General features: G+C 35.3%; 1 protein-coding gene across 1 annotated transcript; it reads right to left on the reverse strand.

Annotated features, from left to right (window-relative positions):
- Positions 1 to 229: 229 nt before the first annotated feature.
- On the reverse strand, positions 230 to 6,144 carry LOC311086960 (GTPase IMAP family member 7-like; the record flags this gene model as incomplete). The annotated part of the gene is made up of 2 exons (XM_084120204.1): positions 6,020 to 6,144; positions 230 to 933 (listed from the first exon to the last, which is right to left on the reverse strand). The coding sequence occupies exons 1-2, from the start codon at positions 6,063 to 6,065 to the stop codon at positions 230 to 232; spliced, it is 750 nt and encodes a 249-aa protein (XP_083976330.1). The 5' UTR covers positions 6,066 to 6,144.
- Between the last annotated feature and the right edge of the window lie 16,678 nt (positions 6,145 to 22,822).

The following is a 22,822-nucleotide window of genomic DNA, read 5'->3' on the forward strand; positions in this document are numbered from 1 at the left end:
TTTTTCGATGATATTCAGTTTTTTGCTGCTCTTCCTCTTCTGATCGTTTCTGGTTTTCAGTCTCTCGTTTCTTCTGTTCCGTTTTCTCTTTTACTTCAAACTCTTTTCTGAGTTGTTCCTCTTTTTTTCTGAATTGATTCTCCATTTTCATTCTCTCTTCATCTGCTCTTTGTTTCTCTTCCTCAAGTCTCTTCATCATATTTTCCTTTTCCATCTCATATTTAGCTTTTCATTTTTCATTCTGAGCCTGAATCTCTCTTTCTCTCTCTTTCATTATTTGCTCCATTCTCTTTTTAATGGACATCTCTGCCTCCTCAAACATGCTGTTAGTGAAGTACCGACCATCATTAGTATTCTTCACTTCTTCTATCATGTTTAACAGTTGAATCACTTGAGTTTTGTCTTGTTTTTCTTTGTTGTTGAAAACCAGGAATCTGTTTCCACAATCTCTGATCAGTTTCTTCAGTTCAGCACAGTTAAATTTGCACACATAATCTTCTATGGACACATCCTCAAGATCGTCTCCTCTTGTGAACAGAACGATGCTGAACTGAGCAGATTTTGGGCCAAAGATCTTCTTTATCAGATCTACAGTGTCTGATTCCTCCTTGGTGAATCTTTCTAAACTCAACACAATGACAAACACATGAGGTCCAGGTGACGACAGTGAAACACATTTCACTATTTCTTCCATCACTTGATCAGTTTGCAGCGTCGTGTCAAAGAGTCCTGGAGTATCAACAACAGCTACTGATCGACCATCAACTTCACCAACTCCCTTTTCACAAACTGTAGTCACTGAATCTGGTCTTATTTGGCTGTGGAACTCATTTCTTCCCAGAATAGTGTTTCCTGTTGCACTCTTTCCACTTCCTGTCTTCCCGATCAGCACAATCCTCAGACACTCCTGATCATCTGATTTACTTTCAGCACCTGAAAAATAATGTTGGTAGAATTAATTTATTACTATCAGGCAGATTTAGGTTTGGTGTTTTTCAATCAAATAAAACTGAACACAAAGCATAGAACAATGTCACAGACTAAATAAAAGTTAGGACATATTAACCCACCCAACACGTTTATCTCACAGTGATCTCTCCATATGACCACAATGTGAGTTCACAGTGAGCTAAAAGTGTAACCGCACTGTGCACTCACTGTGTGCTCATATTATGGACACTAGGGCTGGGCGATTTAAATCGCGATATTGTTATGCGCATCTCGTCAGTAAAGCCGGTTCCTTGATTAGTAGTAAATCACCATCACCTGCTTTCAGATGAAGCGGCATTTAGGGCTGAGGAGATAATTAAGTGATTAATTTAGTGATGATTGAGCATTATTGAAGACACCTGATGTTAACAAGCAGAATCACTGAAGGAGAAAATCACAAATTGTAAGTTACCGTTAAGGTGATGGGTGTTTGCTTAACTTGGGCTCTAGACCATTATATGTTTACTTTAATATTTGAAGAGTTTGGTTCCAAAACGCGATAAATCCATTTTGATTAATTTGAGTAAAAATGTGTTTTCTTTACCAAGAAAGTGGCAAGATGAAAACCACTATTTTCTGTTTCAAACTTTCACATAGCATCTGTAGGTTATAATAACATTAAAAATTCAAATCCAGATTTTGATTTTCAAAGATTTATTATAAAAACGGGTAATCTTTCCCCCAAAATGCAATAAATTCATGACACTTTTTTTCTCCAAAATGCAATTAATCCATTGAATCAACATGAAAGTTATTTTTCATATTGAAACTGTTGAAAATACACAACAAAGTATGTTGATCCACATATGACAGCCTCTGAACTCGGTCAATATCTTATAATACAGGCACTAAAAATACATTCAATCAGCCATGGGTAGGAAATACCTCCTGAACTTTTTTGACGGCGATCAGCTGTAAAATGTCCTGCTCGGATTTCGTTGACTTTGAGTAAAACAATTGTAAGTTTTTTAAAAGATCCCCTGGGGTCAACGTGTCAGCGTGACAGAAGTTTGATGCTGTCGTGTGAGAACAAGCAACAGTCGGCATTTCTCTTCCTCCCGCGTGCCTCATCTTCTTAATCTCCTCACGTAAATGATTAGATTTCGATGGCTTACGTTTCTTCCCTACCGCAGAAACCACCACAGGTTCATCAATGCCGTCAAAATTATTAATTTTTTTGTTTGTTTGTTGATCAAAAAGTACAAAGTAGATCAGGAAAACTAGGATGCCGGGTGTATTCAAAGCGCCACCGTTACTATTTACAGTGCGTGGAATGGTGCGCTATGATTGGTTGAGAGCGGATCTATCGCATTCTGCAGAGAAAGGAGACTGGCGTTTGTCGCGGTTTGGAAAGAAAGGGAGAAAACATGACACAATAACACGGCGGATATCGCATTTTACGTAAAATTTTAAATGGACTTTTCAATACCGACCCTATACAATACAGATTTTTGCAGGAACTCAATTTTTTTAAAAATGGCGTTTATCGCGTTTTGGAACCAAACTCTTCATTTACTGTTGTTTGTCTGCTGTTATTGATTTATAACAGTTACATGAACAAAGTAAAATGTTATGTTATAGTGTTGGTTATGTTTTGACATAATCATGCTGTGATCTGAAAAAGGAAACTTATTGAGATAGTTTGGTTTAACTTAACAGCAGTTTACTGATTCTTCAGCCTATGATTATCAATACTTTACTTATAATTCAAAATATTTAATAAACATTTTTCTGATCAATAGACATTCAGATAAATTCATTTAAAACACAGACATCAATAATCAGCCTGTGAATCTCAACAATGGTGACAATAATAAAGCATGTTGCAGTGGCTGCCACCAATCACAACTCATTAATGGCTCCCATCATGCATTGCGGTATGAATAAATTATGATCTGAATTGTCTATGTAATTTACTTTTCCTAATTGAATATTCTGCTCCTCACCATTGTTGAGATGCATAGACTGAATCTTGACATCTGTGTGTGCCTAAAAGAATGATTTTTTTTTTTAAAACAACTTTTAAGAAATCCTTTGTATTATATAAAAAAATTCTGGGCATTTATGCAGATTTACTAACCAACAACATAAATCGAAGTCAGAAAGAAGGATTTCAATGAGTTCAGTGATCAAGTTCAAATGATGATTGTCATAACATAATCAACATCATCAGATCACTTTATTCTTTGTTCAACTGGTGATTATAATTCAGAAACAACAGCCAAACAAAATCTAAAGTTAATAATATATGGGCCTAGAGCCCAACTAAAGCAACCATTGATCGTCATAACGGTAACTTACAATTTGAGATTTTCTCCTTCAGTGATTCTGCTTGTTAACATCAGGTGACTTCAATAATGTTCAATCATCACAAAATTAATCACTTAATTATATCTCATTAACTTCAACACTCTTGAGTGTGGACTCATATACACTCCCAGGAGTGTTAATTTAACACTGGAGTTTTTGCTGTGTACAAAGAGCCGTAGTTAACTGACAAGCTGAGCCATATCGCATTAATTATCGCTGGCGATACGTCCGCGATATTAGTGCGATATGGCTCAGCTTGTCAGTTAACTACGGCTCTTTGTAGTCAATGCCGCTCCATCTGAAAGCAGGTGATGGTGATTTACTACTAATCAAGGAACCGGCTTTACTGACGAGATGCGCATAACAATATCGCGATTTAAAGCGCCCAGCCCTAAGACCAAAGAGCCCAACTACAGCAAACACTGACCTCTACAATGGTGACCAAACTCTTCAAACAAACTTCAACATGTAAACCTCTTAAACATAATTTCTAAACATCGAAACTTCCCGCTATAACTGTCTAAGAATGTTAGGGGGGATAATGTTCTATCAATGTCATCACTAAACATGTTTGAAATGTTTATAGAGAGTGTTATCCTACCTTTTAGGAGAACATTCTGGTTACAAAAATAAAATTAACTATAGAAAATATTACAAGAACATAACATAATGCTCTCAAAACATTCATAGAACAATAACATTTCTAGCTGGGATGAGCTCATATTGTGGTCATAGTTTGAGCACACAGTGAGAGTGCTGTGAGGTTACACTTTTAGAACACTGTGAACTCAGATTGCAGACGTTGTGACCACATGGTGACATCACTGTGAGATCATAGTGTTGACTGGGAACGTTTCATCACCAAAACTGAAAAAAAAAAAAAATGTTTGCAGGGGACTTCATGTCATTCTGGCCGTTCAAAAGCCAAAATTCCATAATGAATGTGATATTCCTGAAACATTCTTTCAACTTAATGTTTACTAACTAATGTCCATTGTCACGCACAAATGTTTCATGAACATCATATTAACCTTTAAATGACGTTCTAATAAAATTAAGAAAGCTGGACAATTTTATGTTCTAGGAATGTTACAAATCAACATTTTTAATGTTGAGTTGTTAGATTTGCATGACAAGCCACTCGCCCAAACATAAGGGTATATAATGTTGCCAGCAACTCCTTATATTTCATTAACTGATGAACATTATCATTACATTTGACTAAAGTACTAAATTCTGCTTTAAACATTTGTGATATACCAATAACCACCAAAATAATGCCAGTAGTAAAAAAATAAAAAAACACATGATGATTCAAAGTTCACCACAATTATTTTTCTACAAGCTGAAGCACATGTTAATATAAAGAATGTGTGTCATACACACAAATACAAAACACCATGATGGTGACACACACAACTCTAAAATATAGGTAACATTTATTTTTAGACATTTTACTAACTATAAGTAACTTTGCAGCTGCATGTCAACTAACTGTCATTAGAGTAGTCTATAGTAGACTGTATTAGACTGTTAGGGTTAGGGTTCAGGTAATAAGTTGACACGTAGTTGCAAAGTTATTTATAGTCAATAGAATGTCTGTTGGGGGACCATCAATAGTGTTGGTAGATAAGCAGACAGTCTACTAATACTCTACTAATACTCTAATGACAGTTAGCTGACATGTAGTTACAAAGGTACTTATTGTTAGTAGAATGTCTAAAGTGGACCATCAAAATGCCATAAACATTCATTTAGTTGGACAGTTTGGGTCTTGGCTTTTATGTGAGTGTGTGATCTTTGCAACAGTGTGTACTGAAACACATAATTTATTGCAAAGAAAGCCAGAAACAAAGATAATCAGTTGAAATATTTTTCAGCATCATAATTCACTAATTTTACCACTGACCAAAAGGTAATTTCTTGTTAAAAAGTTGTATTTACAAACAATACTTTCTTGCCACAGATCAGACATTCTGAATTTTTTAAAATACATTAATGGAAAATTATTTTTAGATACACATCCAGACAACAAGAGTCAGCATATGAATCTCAACAATCATGACATGCTTCATGCCGCAATGCATGTTGGGAGCCACCATAGTATAAAACCAGCATGCATTGCAGCATGAAGCATGTCACCATTGCTGAGATTCATATGCTGATTCTTGATGTCTGTGTGTCTAAAAAAAGAACATTCCCACTATGTATTTAAAAATCTAAATTCTGAACATTGATCTGTTGCAAGAAAGCAATATTTTTAGATTATTCCATTTTAAAGATTATTTTTGATTCTGGCTTTCTTAGCAACAAATTATGTTTGGTAAACACTACTGCAAAGACCAAAAACTCACATAAAAGCCAAGAGTCAAACTGTCCAACTAAAGCAAACACTGATCACAGCAATGGTGACCAAACATTTTAAAACATCAACTACCTCTGTTAATTCTCAAAAACTTGATGCAGGACGCAGGGGCAAACTGAATTGCATAGCCAAGTCTGATCATCTGAATGAGCCAGCGAGACGGGCTGGGAAGGGCTACCGAGGCCCAGTGGCAGCGAGGGCAAGCGGCACTAGTAGAACTATTTCTGCATCAATCCCGGCTCAGAACTACCCTTGGACAACCCAAGAGGTTGATTATTGACTATTTCTTTAATGCTCGTTCTCATTATATAAAGAAAAGTATCATGCAAATGCACAATACAAAAATCCACTCACCTTCTGACTGAATCTTTTGCTGCAAGTCATTAATCTTACTTTCCATTTCACTCAGTTTTTCTTGCAGTTCACGTCTGACTCTGTTCTCTTGAGCTTTCACATATGTCTGAAGTGAATATGGTTCAGTCTTCATGTTCTCTATATAATACAGCAGTTCTGGGATTTGTCTTAAGTTTTCGAGCTCCTTTAACCCCATCACTCTGTACCGACCTCCACAGAGACTGATTAACCTCTGAGAATCTGGGCTGTCATTTATAAAGTCTATCACTGCTGCTCTAACACTGAGATCTGAGGTGAAGAGCAGAATGAAATACTCAGAAGAGTCAAATATTCTTTTAATCTTTTCTATTTCTGCTTTGTCTTCATCAGTCAGTGGACCAACAGGAACTATGAGGAGGAAAACATGAACTCCAGGATCACAGAGAGACACACAGTTAAGAGTTGCACTCTTCAAGTCCTCCTCTGAGAGTCGATTGAGAGCTGGAAGCTCCACCAGACTGATCAGACGTCCATGAATCTTGTCTTCTTTCTTCACACACTTTTCACTGCTTGCTATTCGACATGAAGGTTTTATCTTTTTCCCTCGTAAAAGTTTTGACACAGCAACCTTAAGTGATCCATTGCTTCCACACAGCACCAGGTTCAGCTTCTGTTTTCCAGAGAAATTAGCTGACACTAAAAAAAAAAACATATACAGTCACACTTTCACAGAAAACTTTTTTTAACTCCAATCAGTTTAAAACAACATTATTTCAAGACTTAATTAATTATTTACTATTGGGACGATTACATTTTGGGCTATGCTTTCTTGTATCATCTTTAAAAGAAAGAAAATGTATAAATAAAAAACAATGTACAAATAATATATTTACAATACATACTGCTATTCCTAAATCACAAGTATAAAGTCGGGAAGGCTGGGGTCCTTGTTCCGTTTTCTTCTAATTTAGTTTTCTGTTCCTCTTTCAAAGTGTCCAAAGTGTTAACAACCCAGATAGCAACATTGTTTCGGCCTGGATCCAGCCCACATCTGGCATTTGTGGAATACGGATCTGGCCCACATGCAGCGTGGAATGACGGCCCTTGTGTGGCCCACTACTGTTTGCCAGATCTGGGCCAAAAGCAGGCCATAGCAATGCCACAGCAATGCCACATGTCAGCCAAGAGCAAAGTAATAAACCAGAACTGAACCTTATCTGAGCCACAAAGTCTGTGTATATTAAATATGGAGTCATTTCAGCCTTAATAAGCCTTTTAACAAGCAGAATCACTGAAGGAAAGAAGAGAACAGAAAAAGAGACGAGCAGAAACACAAGAACTACAACTGACTTCAGACACAGTCTAAGATGAAATCAACTGAAGAGAAAAGAAGACATTAAATCTGTGAAGATCTCAGCAGAGGAGGATTAAACAACTCCACAAACAGCATTACCAGCTTCACTTATTAAGTCAAGTCAAGTCAAGTATATTTGTATAGCGCTTTTCACAATACAGATTGTAACAAAGCAGCTTCACAGTATTAAAATAAAATAATACAACAAAGTTTGTTTCTAGTGGAATTTATTGATTGATAGAATAAAATTAAATATCCCCAAAATATCCCCAACTGAGCAAGCCAAAGGCAACAGTGGCAAGGAACCGAAAAACTCCATCAAGTGACCTAATGGTGTCCTAAAACTCCATCAGGTGACCTAATGGAGAAAAAAAAACCTTGGGAGAACCCAGGCTCAGTCGGGGGCCAGTTCTCCTCTGGCATTTATGAACTAGAGGCCGGATTGTAGTTTGAAACTGTGAGATTAACAATATTATATGAATGCCTCGCTGAAAAGATGCGTCTTTAATCTAGTTTTAAACTGGGAGAGTGAGTCCGAGCAACGAACAGTATCAGGAAGGCTATTCCAGAGTTTTGGAGCCAAATGTGAAAATGCTCTCCCTCCTTTGGTTGATCTGGATATCCTAGGTATGACCAAAAGCCTTGAATTTATTGATCTTAAAGAGCGAGATGGATTATAGGGTGATAGAAGATCCGTTAAATAGACTGGAGCTAAGCCGTTTAGGGCTTTATAAGTCAGTAGCAATACCTTATAATTAATACGGAACTTTATAGGTAGCCAATGTAGTGATGATAAAATCGGTGTTATATGATCATATTTTCTTGATCTAGTAAGAACTCTAGCGGCTGCATTTTGGACTAACTGTAGCTTGTTTATTGAGGATGCAGGACAACCGGCTAATAAAGCATTACAGTAATCTAGTCTCGAGGTCATGAATGCATGAACTAACTTTTCTGCATCAGAAACTGATAGCATATTACGTAGCTTAGCAATGTTTCTAAGGTGGAAAAAGGCTGTTTTTGTAACATACGAAATATGATTTTCAAAAGACAGGTTACAATCGAGTATAACACCCAGGTCTTTTACTGTAGAGGATAAAGTAACAGGACATCCTACGATGTCAAAGTTGTATTGTGAGAGGTTCTGTGGGCGGTTTTTTGAACCGATAAGTATTACCTCTGTCTTGTCTGGATTTAATAAAAGAAAATTACGCGTCATCCAATCTTTTATATCTTTAACACACTCTGTCAATTTGGATAATTTAGCGTTTTCATCCGGCCGTGATGAAATATATATTTGAGTGTCATCAGCATAACAATGGAAACTAATTCCATGTTTCCTTATAATATTTCCAAGTGGTATCATATATATTGAGAATAATAGAGGGCCCAACACAGATCCCTGCGGCACTCCATAGTTTACTGGAATTATGATCGATTTTTCTCCATTTAAATAGACAAAATGGTAGCGGTCTGATAAGTATGATCTAAACCAGCTTAATGCTTGTCCTTGAACACCAGTATAATTTTGTAGTCGATCTAAGAGTATATTACTAACCAGACTGACTTTATTTCTGTCAGACGTCTTATAATATATAATCAGCTGCATGATTTATTCATGTTGCAATGCATGCTGGGAGTTGTGTACTATGCTGGTACCCAGCATGCATTGCAGCAAGGTACTTTTGATTGTCACCATTGTTGAGATTAATACGCTGATTATTGATGTTTGTCATAGTAGATTTAGATTAACTTTTAGTGCTCAAGTTTATAAAATTCTTCTAACTGTTTCTTATAGTAATGCTGTATCTCATACTGCAATAACTCAGGGTTTGTGATGTGAAAATATTAATGAAACACAATTGTTAGATTTGAAAAGCGTCAGTGGTGCAGGATACTTCATGATGATTATAAACACATCAACAGGTAACCATCATCACCTGATATCATTTCACTTTATCTTTCCCCTGCTGCTGTAAACATGTTGGACAAACACACGGTCACAACTGCCAGAAAAGTCAAGGTATAATAAGAGTTAAGAGCCCAACTAATGGAAACATTAATCACTGTTATGGTGACTTTAAATGAAACACATTAGAGTTAAACCTCTGTTAATTCCCAATAAAAACTTCTGTAGAAGTCTGACAGAAATAAAGTTAGTCTGGTTAGTAATAAGTGAAGCTGGTAATGCTGTAACGACCCGTCTTTTAATTTCTCGTAAAGTCAACACAAAACCAACAGCAAAAATAAAAGCAAAAAGCAAAAATGAAAGAAAATAACCAGACAATTCAGCTGCATAATTTATTCATGCCGCAATGTATGCTGGGAGTCATGCATAATTATTTTTCACTATGTTGGTACCCAGCATGCATTACTGCATGAAACTTTTTTGATTGTCACCATTGTTGAGATTCATAAGCCGATTCTTGATGTCTGTGTGTGTCTGTCTACTGTTGAAGTTTGAAATGTTCTAAGCTTTCGCTTCTTAAAAATCCTTCGTATTTACTGGTTGTAAGGACTCCGATATATCTCAATAAAATCACAGTGATACCATAATCATTATTGTTTGACAGCCGCAGCTGACAGTCATTGACTGTTTTTTAAAGATATTATTTTTTACAGTGCATTTTACCAAGCCATTCAGATATAACACTGGCAGTTCTTATAGAAAGTCCTCTAAGTTTCTAACATAACTGAATATTAAACACTAACATTAACTAACAACATCTTTCCATTTACAGAAAAACACATAAAATAACACTTTAATCCCTAAATTTACCCTCCTAATGCAGTCTCTTGCAAAGCATGCTGGGGATACATATCCACTGCCCAGTTAGTTGTCAACAAAAATGATTCATGTAGTTTTCACACAAATTAAGTAAACTTCAGTTTTAAATACATTAGGTTGATTGAACACAATTAAATTAAGTTGTGACAAAATATTAAACAATTTTGTTACTTTTGCTTATTTTAATTAATTAAATTTAACAAGAAGGAAAATTTCATTTTTTGAAATGATGAAATTGATGAAGTTGAAACCATTGTCATCCCAATCTCATCATCTGAGGCTGAAAGAAGTTTCAGTGCTCTTAGGAGACTGAAAACATGGCTCAAAAGTGACACTTGACAGCCAACAGTTTATTTCTGTTAAAGGGATAGTTCACTTAAAAATGAAAATTCTGTAATAATTCTGTCAAAAACACAAAAGAAGATATTTTGAAGAATGTCGGTATTGAGCATTTTTTCTACAATGGAAGTCAATGGGGTCCATCAACTGTCTGGTTACCAACATTCTTCAAAATATCTTCTTTTGTGTTCAGAAGAAGAAAGAAATTCATACAGGTTTGAAACAACTTGAAGGTGAGTAAATTATGACAGAATTTTCATTTTTGGGTGAACTGTCTTTAAAGGTGGTATCAGTGATTTCAGGCCCAAAAATATTTTTATCACATTCATCTAATCTTTCCCACAAAAACAAATGGTTTAGCCAAACACTCAAAACCAAACCTCACAACACCCTCCCCCTGTCAGTGATTGGTTGGAACACTATTTGTTTTGGTTTTGAGTGTTTGGCTAAACCATTTGTTTTTGTGTGCAGATCTCAGAGCCTAGGCTGCCTACAGAGACGCATTTTTTTGACGGCATGCTTATGGGGCGGGCAGCTAGCGGATCATTAGGAAAGATTAGATGAATGTGATAAAAATATTTTTGGGCCTGAAATCACTGATACCACCTTTAATGACAGATGCAGCTCAGCTTCTGGGGATGACCCCATCCTCACCAATTTCAAAATCAAACCTACGCCCTTGATTGCATGAAACTGACATTATCATTTCCGATTTAGATGGTAGGAAACTGACAGCACTTTCACTTTTTACTATTCTTTTGGAAGGATTCGATCACAGAGAAGAGATTGAGTAATGAACTATTATTTGCCCTGGAACAATTCCTTCAAAAGAAAGATATGTTTGCCTTACTAATAACCGGCTCTGGTAAAGTACGTCACCTGGATCCTTGGTCTGATTTGCTGAAGGACTATCCAAATGCATACAGAGTCATTTGAAATATGCCCGTTGATCACACATCTTGTGCAGCATTTTGAACTCTTGTTTGACTCAGACACACACAGACATCAACAATCAGCACATGAATCTCAACAATGGTGTCAATAAAAAGTTCCATGTTGCAATGCATGCTGGGTTCCAGGATAGTAGAAAACTCCCAGCATGCACTGCAGCATGAATACAAAAATAAATCAATTATTGCCACCATTGTTGAGAGACATGCTGATTTATTTTATATCTCTATGTTTCTACAAAAAAATTTAACTGTTTCTGTGATTGTGCATGATGTGTTAAAATCCTTTATCTTGGTGATAATGTAACATTTTTGATACATGATTAAACTCTGAATGAGTTTAGTGAATGAACAGACTTTATGCTGATTTTGTCATCATGTTCAATATAACAATCTGCATCTATAAATTGTGTGTATTCACAAGTGTTGCTTGCAAAAACACAATTCAGATTCTCTCTCCCATGTCTCTTTTTCCTTGTTTTTGTTTCTGCCAGCATTTTGTGTTTAATTGTGTGTTTTTTTTTGTTTTTTTTTATCTTGTTATCTTTTGATTCAATTCTTGCATCCCACTAGCAGATCACTATTAAATCTAGCAGATGTTAACATTGTCTTCAATGGTGTTCAACACACATACCTCTATTAAAATCTCAGAAAAATTGGTTTAGGGTTTCATGACCCTTTAAAGATCTTGGTAGTTTTTTTGCTATTTACTCTTAGTGTAAATTGCATCTATCTCTATATGCTCTTAGTGCAAACAGCAGCTGCCAAATAATAAACGTTTCTTTTGCAAAACTTTGTAAATTATTTGCTAATAATATAACCTATATAATAACCTATATATATGTACATTTTTCTTATATATATATATATATATATATATATATATATATATATATATATATATATATATATATATATATATATATATATAATGTTTAAAATTTCACATTTGTGTTTGTAGTTTTGTTTTTGTTTGAGCAACGCATTGCAGGATATATTTCAAGAAATATGTCTTAATTGGATAAACATTTCAGTAAAAAAAAAAAAAAATATCTGTGGTATTCAGTGTTTCCACAAGCCGTTGTTTATCTCTGTGTGTTTCAGGGTTCAAAGTTCCAGGTGTTTCAGAGTTCAAAGTTCCAGGTGTTTCAGTAGCAGGTGCTTCAGTGGACACCTGAAATGGCGGACAGTATAGGTAAGAGTTCTACAAAACATTTAAAATGCTAGTTTGTCATTAATTTCCTGATTTGTCTTGGTTAAATTCCACTATAGGCAACAATTTGGATGGTTACTACCTTGGATGGTTTTTTTGTATTGTTTTTTATTTATGATTGTAGATTCCACTGTTCCGCAAACCAGGAAATGAAGAATGAAATAAATAAAATAAATGAGTTAATACGCTGTAAGAAACATCAAAGGCAATGTACTGACATTAAATGCTGATTAATTTCCTCAAATTTGAAGAAAGATCTGCAACTCAATTCTTGTGGATTTTGTGTTTGTAGGCATGTAATTGTGTCACATGTATGGCTTTTATTGCGTTCTGGTGTTTTCTCTTAGTTGTTTCTTGTTGTTTGTAAATTGTCTTTTATATACACCTTAATTAGGTGAATATTTAATATAAAACATAGGCATGACAATTTTCAAATTTGAATGTGGAACATTTTAAGTATGAGTGACAAAAAACAGTAATTGCAAAGTAATCCTAAGTAATTTCTGTCCAGTGGCCCCAAATAAAATATTTTTCAAACAGTTTATTTATTATACCCTATAATTATATTCTTTTGATTAGATTCATAGGGTGCCCACATGTAAACTTATGTTTTTAAACAGTTTATTTTTATTTTTATACCACATCAATTATTTTGCTGCATGGCGTCATTCATTTTGAAAATTATATAATTTCAAAAAATATATATATTATTCTATCTTTACATTATTATTTTATTAAGCTATGTCTTTATTTAAAGTGATTTGGCTGCTTAAACATACTTAACATGAATTCTTGCTAAATGTAGAGTTAATGTGTTAACAGGGGTGTCGTATCGATAGTGATGGCACCCTATAGACCTAGAAACCTAGAAACTGCCCTGCTTAGGCGTTCTCATTGTTTCATGCTGCCCCTATTTTTGTTGCAGGAATAAGGAGGAGGAGGAGTGGAAGTGCTGATCGACCTACCAGTATGTAAACCAATTAAGTATAACAACAGATGTATGCATAATTGCATTTGATTTGGCTAATCTTGGCAAAAAAAAAAAAAAACACCAAACCATGTAATGTGTACATTCTTTTATGTTACTGTTTGTCTCTTTAGTTTGACCTAGTTTCCTATGTTCTTATTTATTGTCAAAATTGTATTTGAGTTTTCTCTTTATTGATTCCATTCACCTGTGTGCCATCTAGTTTCCTTTGTTTGCTCTGTGTATTGAAGCCCTAAGTTTGAGTTAGTTCCCTGTCCGGGATTGTTTGTGTGAAACGTGCATTTGCTATTTCTAAAGCTCCTGTTGTTCTCCCAGTGTTTAAATAACACTCCTGAGTAGGGCTGCCCTCGACTAAAGATTGACTAGTAGTCGTTCATTTAAGCCAGGGGTGGGGAACGTTGATCCTGGAGGGCCGCTGTCCTGCAGAGTTTAGTTCCAACCCTGAAAGAAACATTCGGCTGCCTGCAATTTCAGTAATCCTGAAGACATTGATTAGCTTCAGGTGTGTTTGATTAGGGTTGGAGCTAAACTCTGCAGGACAATGGCCCTCCAGGATCAACGTTCCCCACCCCTGATTTAAGCCATTAGTCGACTAATTGTGCTTTTATTTAATGTAGGGATGGGCGATATATCGCACGATATTGTTATGCGCATCTCATCAGTAAAGCCGGTTCCTTGATTAGTAGTAAATCGCCATCACCTGCTTTCAGATGGAGCGGCATTTACTACAAAGAGCCGTAGTTAACTGACAAGCTGAGCCATATCGCATTAATATCGCGGACGTATCACCAGCAATAATTAATGCGATATGGCTCAGCTTGTCAGCTTGTAACTACGGCTCTTTGTACACAGCAAAAACTCCAGTGTTAGATTAACACTCCTGGGAGTGTATGAGTCCACACTCAAGAGTGTTGAAGTTAATGAGATAATTTGTAAGTTAAAATCACAAATTGTAAGTTACCATTGTGGTGATGGGTGTTTGCTTTAGTTGGGCTCTTGACCATTATAAGTTTCCTTTAGATTTTGTTTGGTTGTTTTATCTGAATTGTAACTACCAGTTGAACAAAGAAAAAAGTTGTCTGATGATGTTGGTTATATTATAACATTCATCATTTGAACTTGATCTCTGAACTCATTAAGATCCTTCTTTCTGACTTCGATGTATGTTGTTGGTTAAAGCATAACTGTGATTCTGCATAAATGGCCAGAATGTTTTATATAATATAAAGGATTTCTTAAAAGTTGTTTTTTAAAAAAAATCATTCTTTTAGGCACACACAGATGTCAAGATCCAGTCTATGCATCTCAACAATGGTGACGAGCAGAATATTCAATTAGGAAAAGTAAATTACATAGACAATTCAGATCATAATTTATTCATACCGCAATGCATGATGGGAGCCATTAATGAGTTGTGATTGGTGGCAGCCACTGCAACATGCTTTATTATTGTCACCATTGTTGAGATTCACAGGCTGATTATTGATGTCTGTGTTTTAAATGAAGTAATCTGAACATCTATTGATCAGAACAATGTTTATTAAATATTTTCAATTATAAGTAAAGTACTGATAATCATAGGCTGAAGAATCACTAAATTGCTGCTAACAAGTTAAACCAAACTATCTCAATAAGTTTCTTTTTTCAGATCACAGCATGATTGTTAAAACATAACCAACACTATCAGATCACATTTTACTTTGATCATTTAACTGTTATAAATCAATAACAGCAGACAAACAACAGTAAATATTAAAGTAAACATATAATGGTCTAGAGCCCAACTAAAGCAAACACCCATCACCTTTAAAGGGATAGTTCACTTTGAAAAAACATTTTGGTATGTTTTAGCTTACCTCAAGGGCATCCAAGATGTAGGTGTCTTTTTTTCCGCAGTAGTTTCAATTTTGATATTTTTAGGTCAAACCGTTCTTGTCTGTCAGTCATATAACGCAGGTCTACGGTCACTGTCTCAAAGAGCATGCACAGAGTCCAAATTAAAACAATTCCCCATCGTCCAAATTAAACAATTCCCCACTGACAGAAGGCGACATCTAGTGTATATATCTATACCCGCCCGCTGGCGGGTATAGATATATACATAGATGTCGCATTCGCTACTGCAGTTCATTGGAACGAATCCGTAGCCAAGGCGACATCTAGTGTGTATATCTATACCCGCCCGCGCCCTCAGACCATTTGGACGCGGCTGTGTTCAAGAGCTAACAACGATATAAATACTGTTTGTTTTCTCACACAAACCGGTCGTTTAGTTTCTTAGGCCATCAATGTGTACTTACGATGGGGAATTGTTTAATTTGGACTTTGTGCATGCTCTTTGAGACAGTGACCGTAGACCTGCGTTATATGACTGACAGACAAGAACGGTTTGACCTAAAAATATCAAAATTGAAACTACTGCGGAAAAAAAGACACCTACATCTTGGATGCCCTTGAGGTAAGCTAAAACATACCAAAATTTTATTTCAAAGTGAACTATCCCTTTAATGGTAACTTACAATTTGTGATTTTCTCCTTCAGTGATTCTGCTTGTTAACATCAGGTATTTTCAATAATGCTCAATAGTCACTTAATTAATCACTTAATTATCTTATTAACTTTAACACTCTTGAGTGTGGACTCATATACACTCCCAGGAGTGTTAATTTAACACCGCTCCATCTGAAAGCAGGTGATGGCGATTTACTACTAATCAAGGGAACCGGCTTTACTGACGAGATGCGCAATATCGTGCGATATATCGTCCAGCCCTAATTTAATGAGCCATAAATCATTATAATGCACCTTTAATTGCCTATATAAAATATGTATAGCCTATTAAGCGCACAAATTCACACGTAAAGCTTGGCACAGAGCGCCGGCAATTGTTGTTATTGTTATTGTCTTTATTAAGTAAGAGTCGACTCTGAGTCAATTAAATGAATTGTTTTTCAACCGAGTCATAAGCCATTTTGTTGTGATGTCAAGACGAAACATTAGCATATTGCCCACCCACTTATTGCATGCGCAGACACCAGGGAAAACTTCACTCTCATGTCGAGAAGATATGCTCTACAATGTAAAGGTAAAGCCAGTTTTTTTTTTCACTGCCCAAGGAGGAGCATGTGAAGAATCAGTGGTTAAAGTTCATCTTTACCACAATACCACAGCAGTATAATCCTAAAATTTTGCTGTGTTCCCTTTATTTTACTGACGACAGCTTCTCAAATCTCGATGTTCACTGCAGGATTCACAAACCGCTTGCTCTTGAAAGATGGTGTTCAAAATACTTAGTTTTGAGTTTTATATAGGTCTCCTGCTAACTGGCTAACTCACGTTATCACTGTCTTACTTAAATACATCTGTATACATAGTTGTATACATCCCAGTCAACACGTTGATCCCACAGTGATCTCTCCATATGACCACAATGTGAGTTCACAGTGAGCAAAAAGTGTAACCGCACTGTGCACTCACTGTGTGCTCATATTATGGACACAATTAGTAGTAAATCACCATCACCTGCTTTCAGATGAAGCGGCATTTAGGGCTGAGGAGATAATTAAGTGATTAATTTAGTGATGATTGAGCATTATTGAAGACATCTGATGTTAACAAGCAGAATCATGGAAAGAGAAAAGCACAAATTGTAAGTTACCATTAAGGTGATGGGTGTTTGCTTTAGTTGGGCTCTAGACCATTATATGTTTACTTTAATATCTACTGTTGTCCGTCTGCTGTTATTGATTTATAACAGTTAAATGAGCAAAGTAAAATGTTTTCTTATAGTGTTTGGTTATGGTTTGACAATCATGCTGTGATCTGAAAAAGGAAACTTATTGAGATAGTTTGGATTAAACTGTTAGCTGCAGTTTAGTGATTCTTCAGCCTATGATTATCAATACTTTACTTATAATTCAAAATATTTAATAAACATTGTTCTGATCAAAAGACATTCAGATAAATTAATTTAAAACACAGACATCAATAATCAGCCTGTGAATCTCAACAATGGTGACAATAATAAAGCATGTTGCAGTGGCTGCCACCAATCACAACTCATTAATGGCTCCCATCATGCATTGCGGTATGAATAAATTATGATCTGAATTGTCTATGTAATTTACTTTTCCTAATTGAATATTCTGCTCCTCACCATTGTTGAGATGCATAGACTGAATCTTGACATCTGTGTGTGCCTAAAAGAATGATTTTTTTTTTTTTTTGTTAAAAAACAACTTTTAAGAAATCCTTTATATTATATCAAAAATTCTGGGCATCGAAGTCAGAAAGAAGGATTTTAATGAGTTCAGTGATCAAGTTCAAATGATGATTGTCATAACATAACCAACACCATCAGATCACTTTTTTCTTTGTTCAACTGGTGATTATAATTCAGAAACAACAAACAAACAAAATCTAAAGTTAATAATATATGGGTCAAGAGTCCAACTAAAGCAACCATTGATCGTCATAACGGTAACTTACAATTTGTGATTTTCTCCTTCAGTGATTCTGCTTGTTAACATCAGGTGTCTTCAATAATGTTCAATCATCACTAAATTAATCACTTAATTATCTCATTAACTTAAACACTCTTGAGTGTGGACTCATACACTCCCAGGAGTGTTAATTTAACACTGGAGTTTTTGCTGTGTACAAAGAGCCGTAGTTAACTGACAAGCTGAGCCATATCGCATTAATTTTCGCTGGCGATACGTCCGCAATATTAATGTGATATGGCTCAGCTTGTCAGTTAACTACGGTTCTTTGTAGTAAATGCCGCTCCATCTGAAAGCAGGTGATGGCGATTTACTACTAATCAAGGAACCGGCTTTACTGACGAGATGCGCATAACAATATCACGATTTAAATCGCCCAGTCCTACTCAAGACCATAGAGCCCAACTACAGCAAACACTGACCTCTACAATGGTGACCAAACCAAACTCTTCAAACAAACTTCAACATGTAAACCTCTTAAACATAATTTCTAAACATCGAAACTTCCCGCTATAACTGTCTAAGAATGTTAGGGGGGATAATGTTCTATCAATGTCATCACTAAACATGTTTGAAATGTTTATAGAGAGTGTTATCCTACCTTTTAGCAGAACATTCTGGTTACAAAAATAAAATTAGCTACAGAAAATATTAAAAATTAAAAATAGAAAAACATAACATAATGCTCTCAAAACATTCATAGAACAATAACATTTCTAGCTGGGATGAGCTCATATTGTGGTCATAGTTTGAGCACACAGTGAGAGTGCTGTGAGGTTACACTTTTAGAACACTGTGAACTCTGGCGCTGATTGCTGGCGTTGTGACCACATGGTGACATCACTGTGAGATCATAGTGTTGACTGGGATAGCTGGAATACATAGCCACTATTACCTATAACTGTGTCTATTAATGCAGATTGTCTGTCGTTCTCACAAGTTTGAGTAAAGATTAAGGAGCAAGATTTGTTTTACCAACATTTATGTTACATCAGTCATTCACATCAGTCTTTCACACAAGAGATTGGCTATATACATTATACATTGCATACATGCACTGTTATTGAGACAGTTTCCACGTGTTCACCACTATATATTAAAACAAGTAATAAAAACTCGGTGAGTGTTTTAGCGCAATTGTCTCACCTCATGGGATCACAACACTAAGAGATAGTAAATCTTTTCCTGGATTTTTTTTGTGCGTTCCCGAGATTAGACCTTCCTTAACATAATGCCGAAAACCCGAAGTTTCTAGGTGGTCTGGTTGAGGAGTAGATAGAAGTGCAAGATTGGTGCGCACAGACGCACAGAACAGAAATCATGAGTTAACAAGCACAATTTTGTCCGGTGGAAAATTGCGCTAAAAAGAGTCTGTAAATAAATTAGCACAAGTAAAATAATGTTTTTTTTTTTTGCACATAATGTTGATGGTGAGGAATTACAATTGCAACATCTCATAATGTACCTCAAACTGAGTAGCATATCACTGAGACCTTTTTGACCTTTGATGCATGGAAACATGTTGTAGGAGACTCCAAAACAACACCAGGAAACTTTAAAATATGAAAGTTTTAAGTTTTCTATAGGTATATTTATCATGTCTGTGAGGCAAGTATACGCTGAATTTTGGTTCATTTATGTCAACAGAAGGTGCTGTTATTTTACAAAAACACAACGTTTTGTTGTTATTGTGAGTTTACAAAAATAAAAGTAGTCCCTTTACAGGTTGGATTACTCTTATCTGAACCAAAAATGGCGGAGTATTTTAAGTTAAATGCAATTGATGTACCGGCGCCTTGTAATGCAGTAAGAGCTCTTCATACAAACACTTAGATATGAGCCTAATAATTTCGCACATTTGTCTGGCTAACATTAGAGTTACTTACATGTTTCAAGTGATAAGCCATATTTGAAGTCGAAAAATGATAGGTGAATGTTTGGATTTCCTGCCGTTAACGATCTGTCCGTTACAACCTGCATGATTTCGCCACTTTTTAGTTTTTTTTTTTCTTCTGCGTCTAAACGACTTTTGTATGTAACGATTGAAGGGGGTGGATTGGAATCCACTGCTGCTTCAATGTATGTGATGAGTGATTATAATCAAGGTATTAATCAATATTTTTCGTTCTAAATATCACATGAGTTGAATGACTTCTCTGGAGATTTTACTTTGTTATAGAAGTTACCAGTGTGACTACTGAAATGTTCTTTTCATGTATTCTTTAATGTCTGTATTTGATATTTGAATGTAGTAACATTGCTTGCCTATTTACTATTTACATTGCTTGCCCATTGCTTCCAGGAATTAAATAGGGAACTGTTTTGTGTTTGAGAAAGGTCTTATACGTGTTAAAACACATATGGGGTTAAAGTCTATAGTTTAAGGGACCATTTCTCAGTTAAAGCCTTATTTTACATTTAGACTAAAGTTTCCTATCTTTGAGAGAAAGAACGCGTTATCTTGATGTTTTGAGACGAGACTCCTGTTTATAGTTAGAGCCTGGCCAAATCCAACCTTGGAAAAGATGTGTGTCGGTGTGTGTGTTAGTCTTCTTGTTAGTCTTCTTTCACTTGCAAGAAACCGCATTCATTGTATGGCTTGTTTTTCATTATGACAAGTGTTTGCAACTATGCCAGGGGACAACACCCTGATGAAGATTATAGATAAAGAGCTGATGGGAATGGGCTTTCAAGAGCCAGCTGAGACAATGAGGTGATTGTCATTATTTGTTGTGGAGACAGTAACAAAACTTAATTTATATCAGGAACATGATGCTGGTTGTATTGCTGGTTGGCAAGGAAAATGCAGAGATAGTGTTGATATTGAAATAATATGTCTATAAGATAGTTTTAACTCCTGAAGGTCGTTAGACATGGTGGTGGCTAAGAGAAAAATCAAGAGAAATTTCTGGATAACAAAGGGTTAGGTGAATTGAGTATTTAAACTAAAGATAACCTTAGAAATGCTCATAGCATAATGTATTTTAAATTGTTGTAATGGTACTAATTTGAGTTAAACATTTGTATTTTAACATTTGTGAACTATTAAGGGTTCTATGATTCATTAAGCTACAGTCTTAGGGGGCTGCTGAAAAGATTATTTGTGTATAGTGAGAGAGACTGCTTGAGTGGAGGAAGTGATGGTACTCTGTCTGTCTATGCAAGCTGAAGCAAAATAATGATAATGAACCAAAACAACCCAGCTGACTTTTCTAAAAATCAAATGAATAATGAACAGAAACGCTTTGAAACTGGTTAAGAGACTAAGTAAAATTAGGTAAAACCGAAAGAAAAATGTGAAGTAGATATTTTTAGAGTTAATATAAAAAAGTGAACATTGAAAATGAGCATTTAACATATGTGTGTGTCTAGAATGAGTGATGGTGACTGCACTTCATGTCTTGTATGTGTTAGTTTGTGGTACTATTATTTCCTGATTTTGTGAATATTGTGTCATTAACCTCTGGAATGAGTGTTTTACCATTACAGATGGGTTAAGTGAAACGACAAACTTTAAAGAAGCTGATAATTCTGAATCTTCTGAATGTTCTGATCTGAATTACTCTCTGGATTAGAATTTATGTAAATTGGAATTGTGAAGTTGTCATCCATTATGGGGTAAAAACTCTTGTCTAAATTCAACAGAGGGTCTAAATTTAAATGAGACACCTATGTGGGATCATAATGGTAAACGTAAAAATAAGACTTGATGGCAGAGAGACAAAGTGACACATTGGCTAGGTCACTATCCAAATTATCCAGAGAGAGCTCCCTCATTTTTATGAAAGGCCGATGGGCAAACAAAGGAGGAGTGGATATAACTTCTAAAAGGTTTTATTTATCAATCCATTAAATGGATGTATGACATTAGATGTCAAAAAAAACAACAAAAAAAACAACAAAAAAAAACTACAATTTAGGTAATAGAGGTTAAAGGAGAAAGCAGCTATATGGCTGTCTTAAGGGTTGAGATTTGAGTAACATAATATTTTGGTTTGTGAAGAACAGTAAAGATAAGTGGGGCTGAGACAATGCTGATAATATTTTTTGGGGATTTTCAGACTAACCATTTGATAGAGGAATACTGTGAGAAGTAGTTATAATGGAAAATAAAGTTAAAAATAATGTTATGAAAACAAGGTTATTGAAGAATGAATAAAATACCATGATTCCCTAAAGAGGGAACTTTAAGTGTCACTAGGCTGATAGCGAGGAGAGACTCTGTAAGAGGGAAGTGAAAAACAAAAAGGTTGTTGTATGAGACGTGTGTGTGGGGATTGTAAGAATAAAATAATGTACTGGTAGATGAGGCGTGTAGGGAAATAGGGAAAGATGAGAAGAAATAGTAGAAAAATGTATGTTATGAAAATAAAATTTCTGATAAAATGTATGGAACTATTTATGAACGCCTGTTCAGTCAAATTAAGTTGAAATGGTATGAAAAGTGAGTTTCAGATAAAAAGTAATAAGGCATTGAGTATGATTAACAGGTATTAACATGATAAAACAATAAGAGATGAACAAAAGTTTTATTAAGCAGAATGGGGAACAATTCTATATTTTAGTGGTAAAATAATGATTGAAATGATGATGTGAATTTGTTTTATTTTATTTCTATTTAAAAAAAAAAAAGGTACAAGATGTTATACAATTAAAATGGTAGGCTACATGCTATTTGACTAAACTGAAG

Source organism: Abramis brama, assembly GCF_963993115.1.
Source record: "Abramis brama genome assembly, chromosome: 1".
NCBI lineage: Eukaryota > Metazoa > Chordata > Actinopteri > Cypriniformes > Leuciscidae > Abramis > Abramis brama.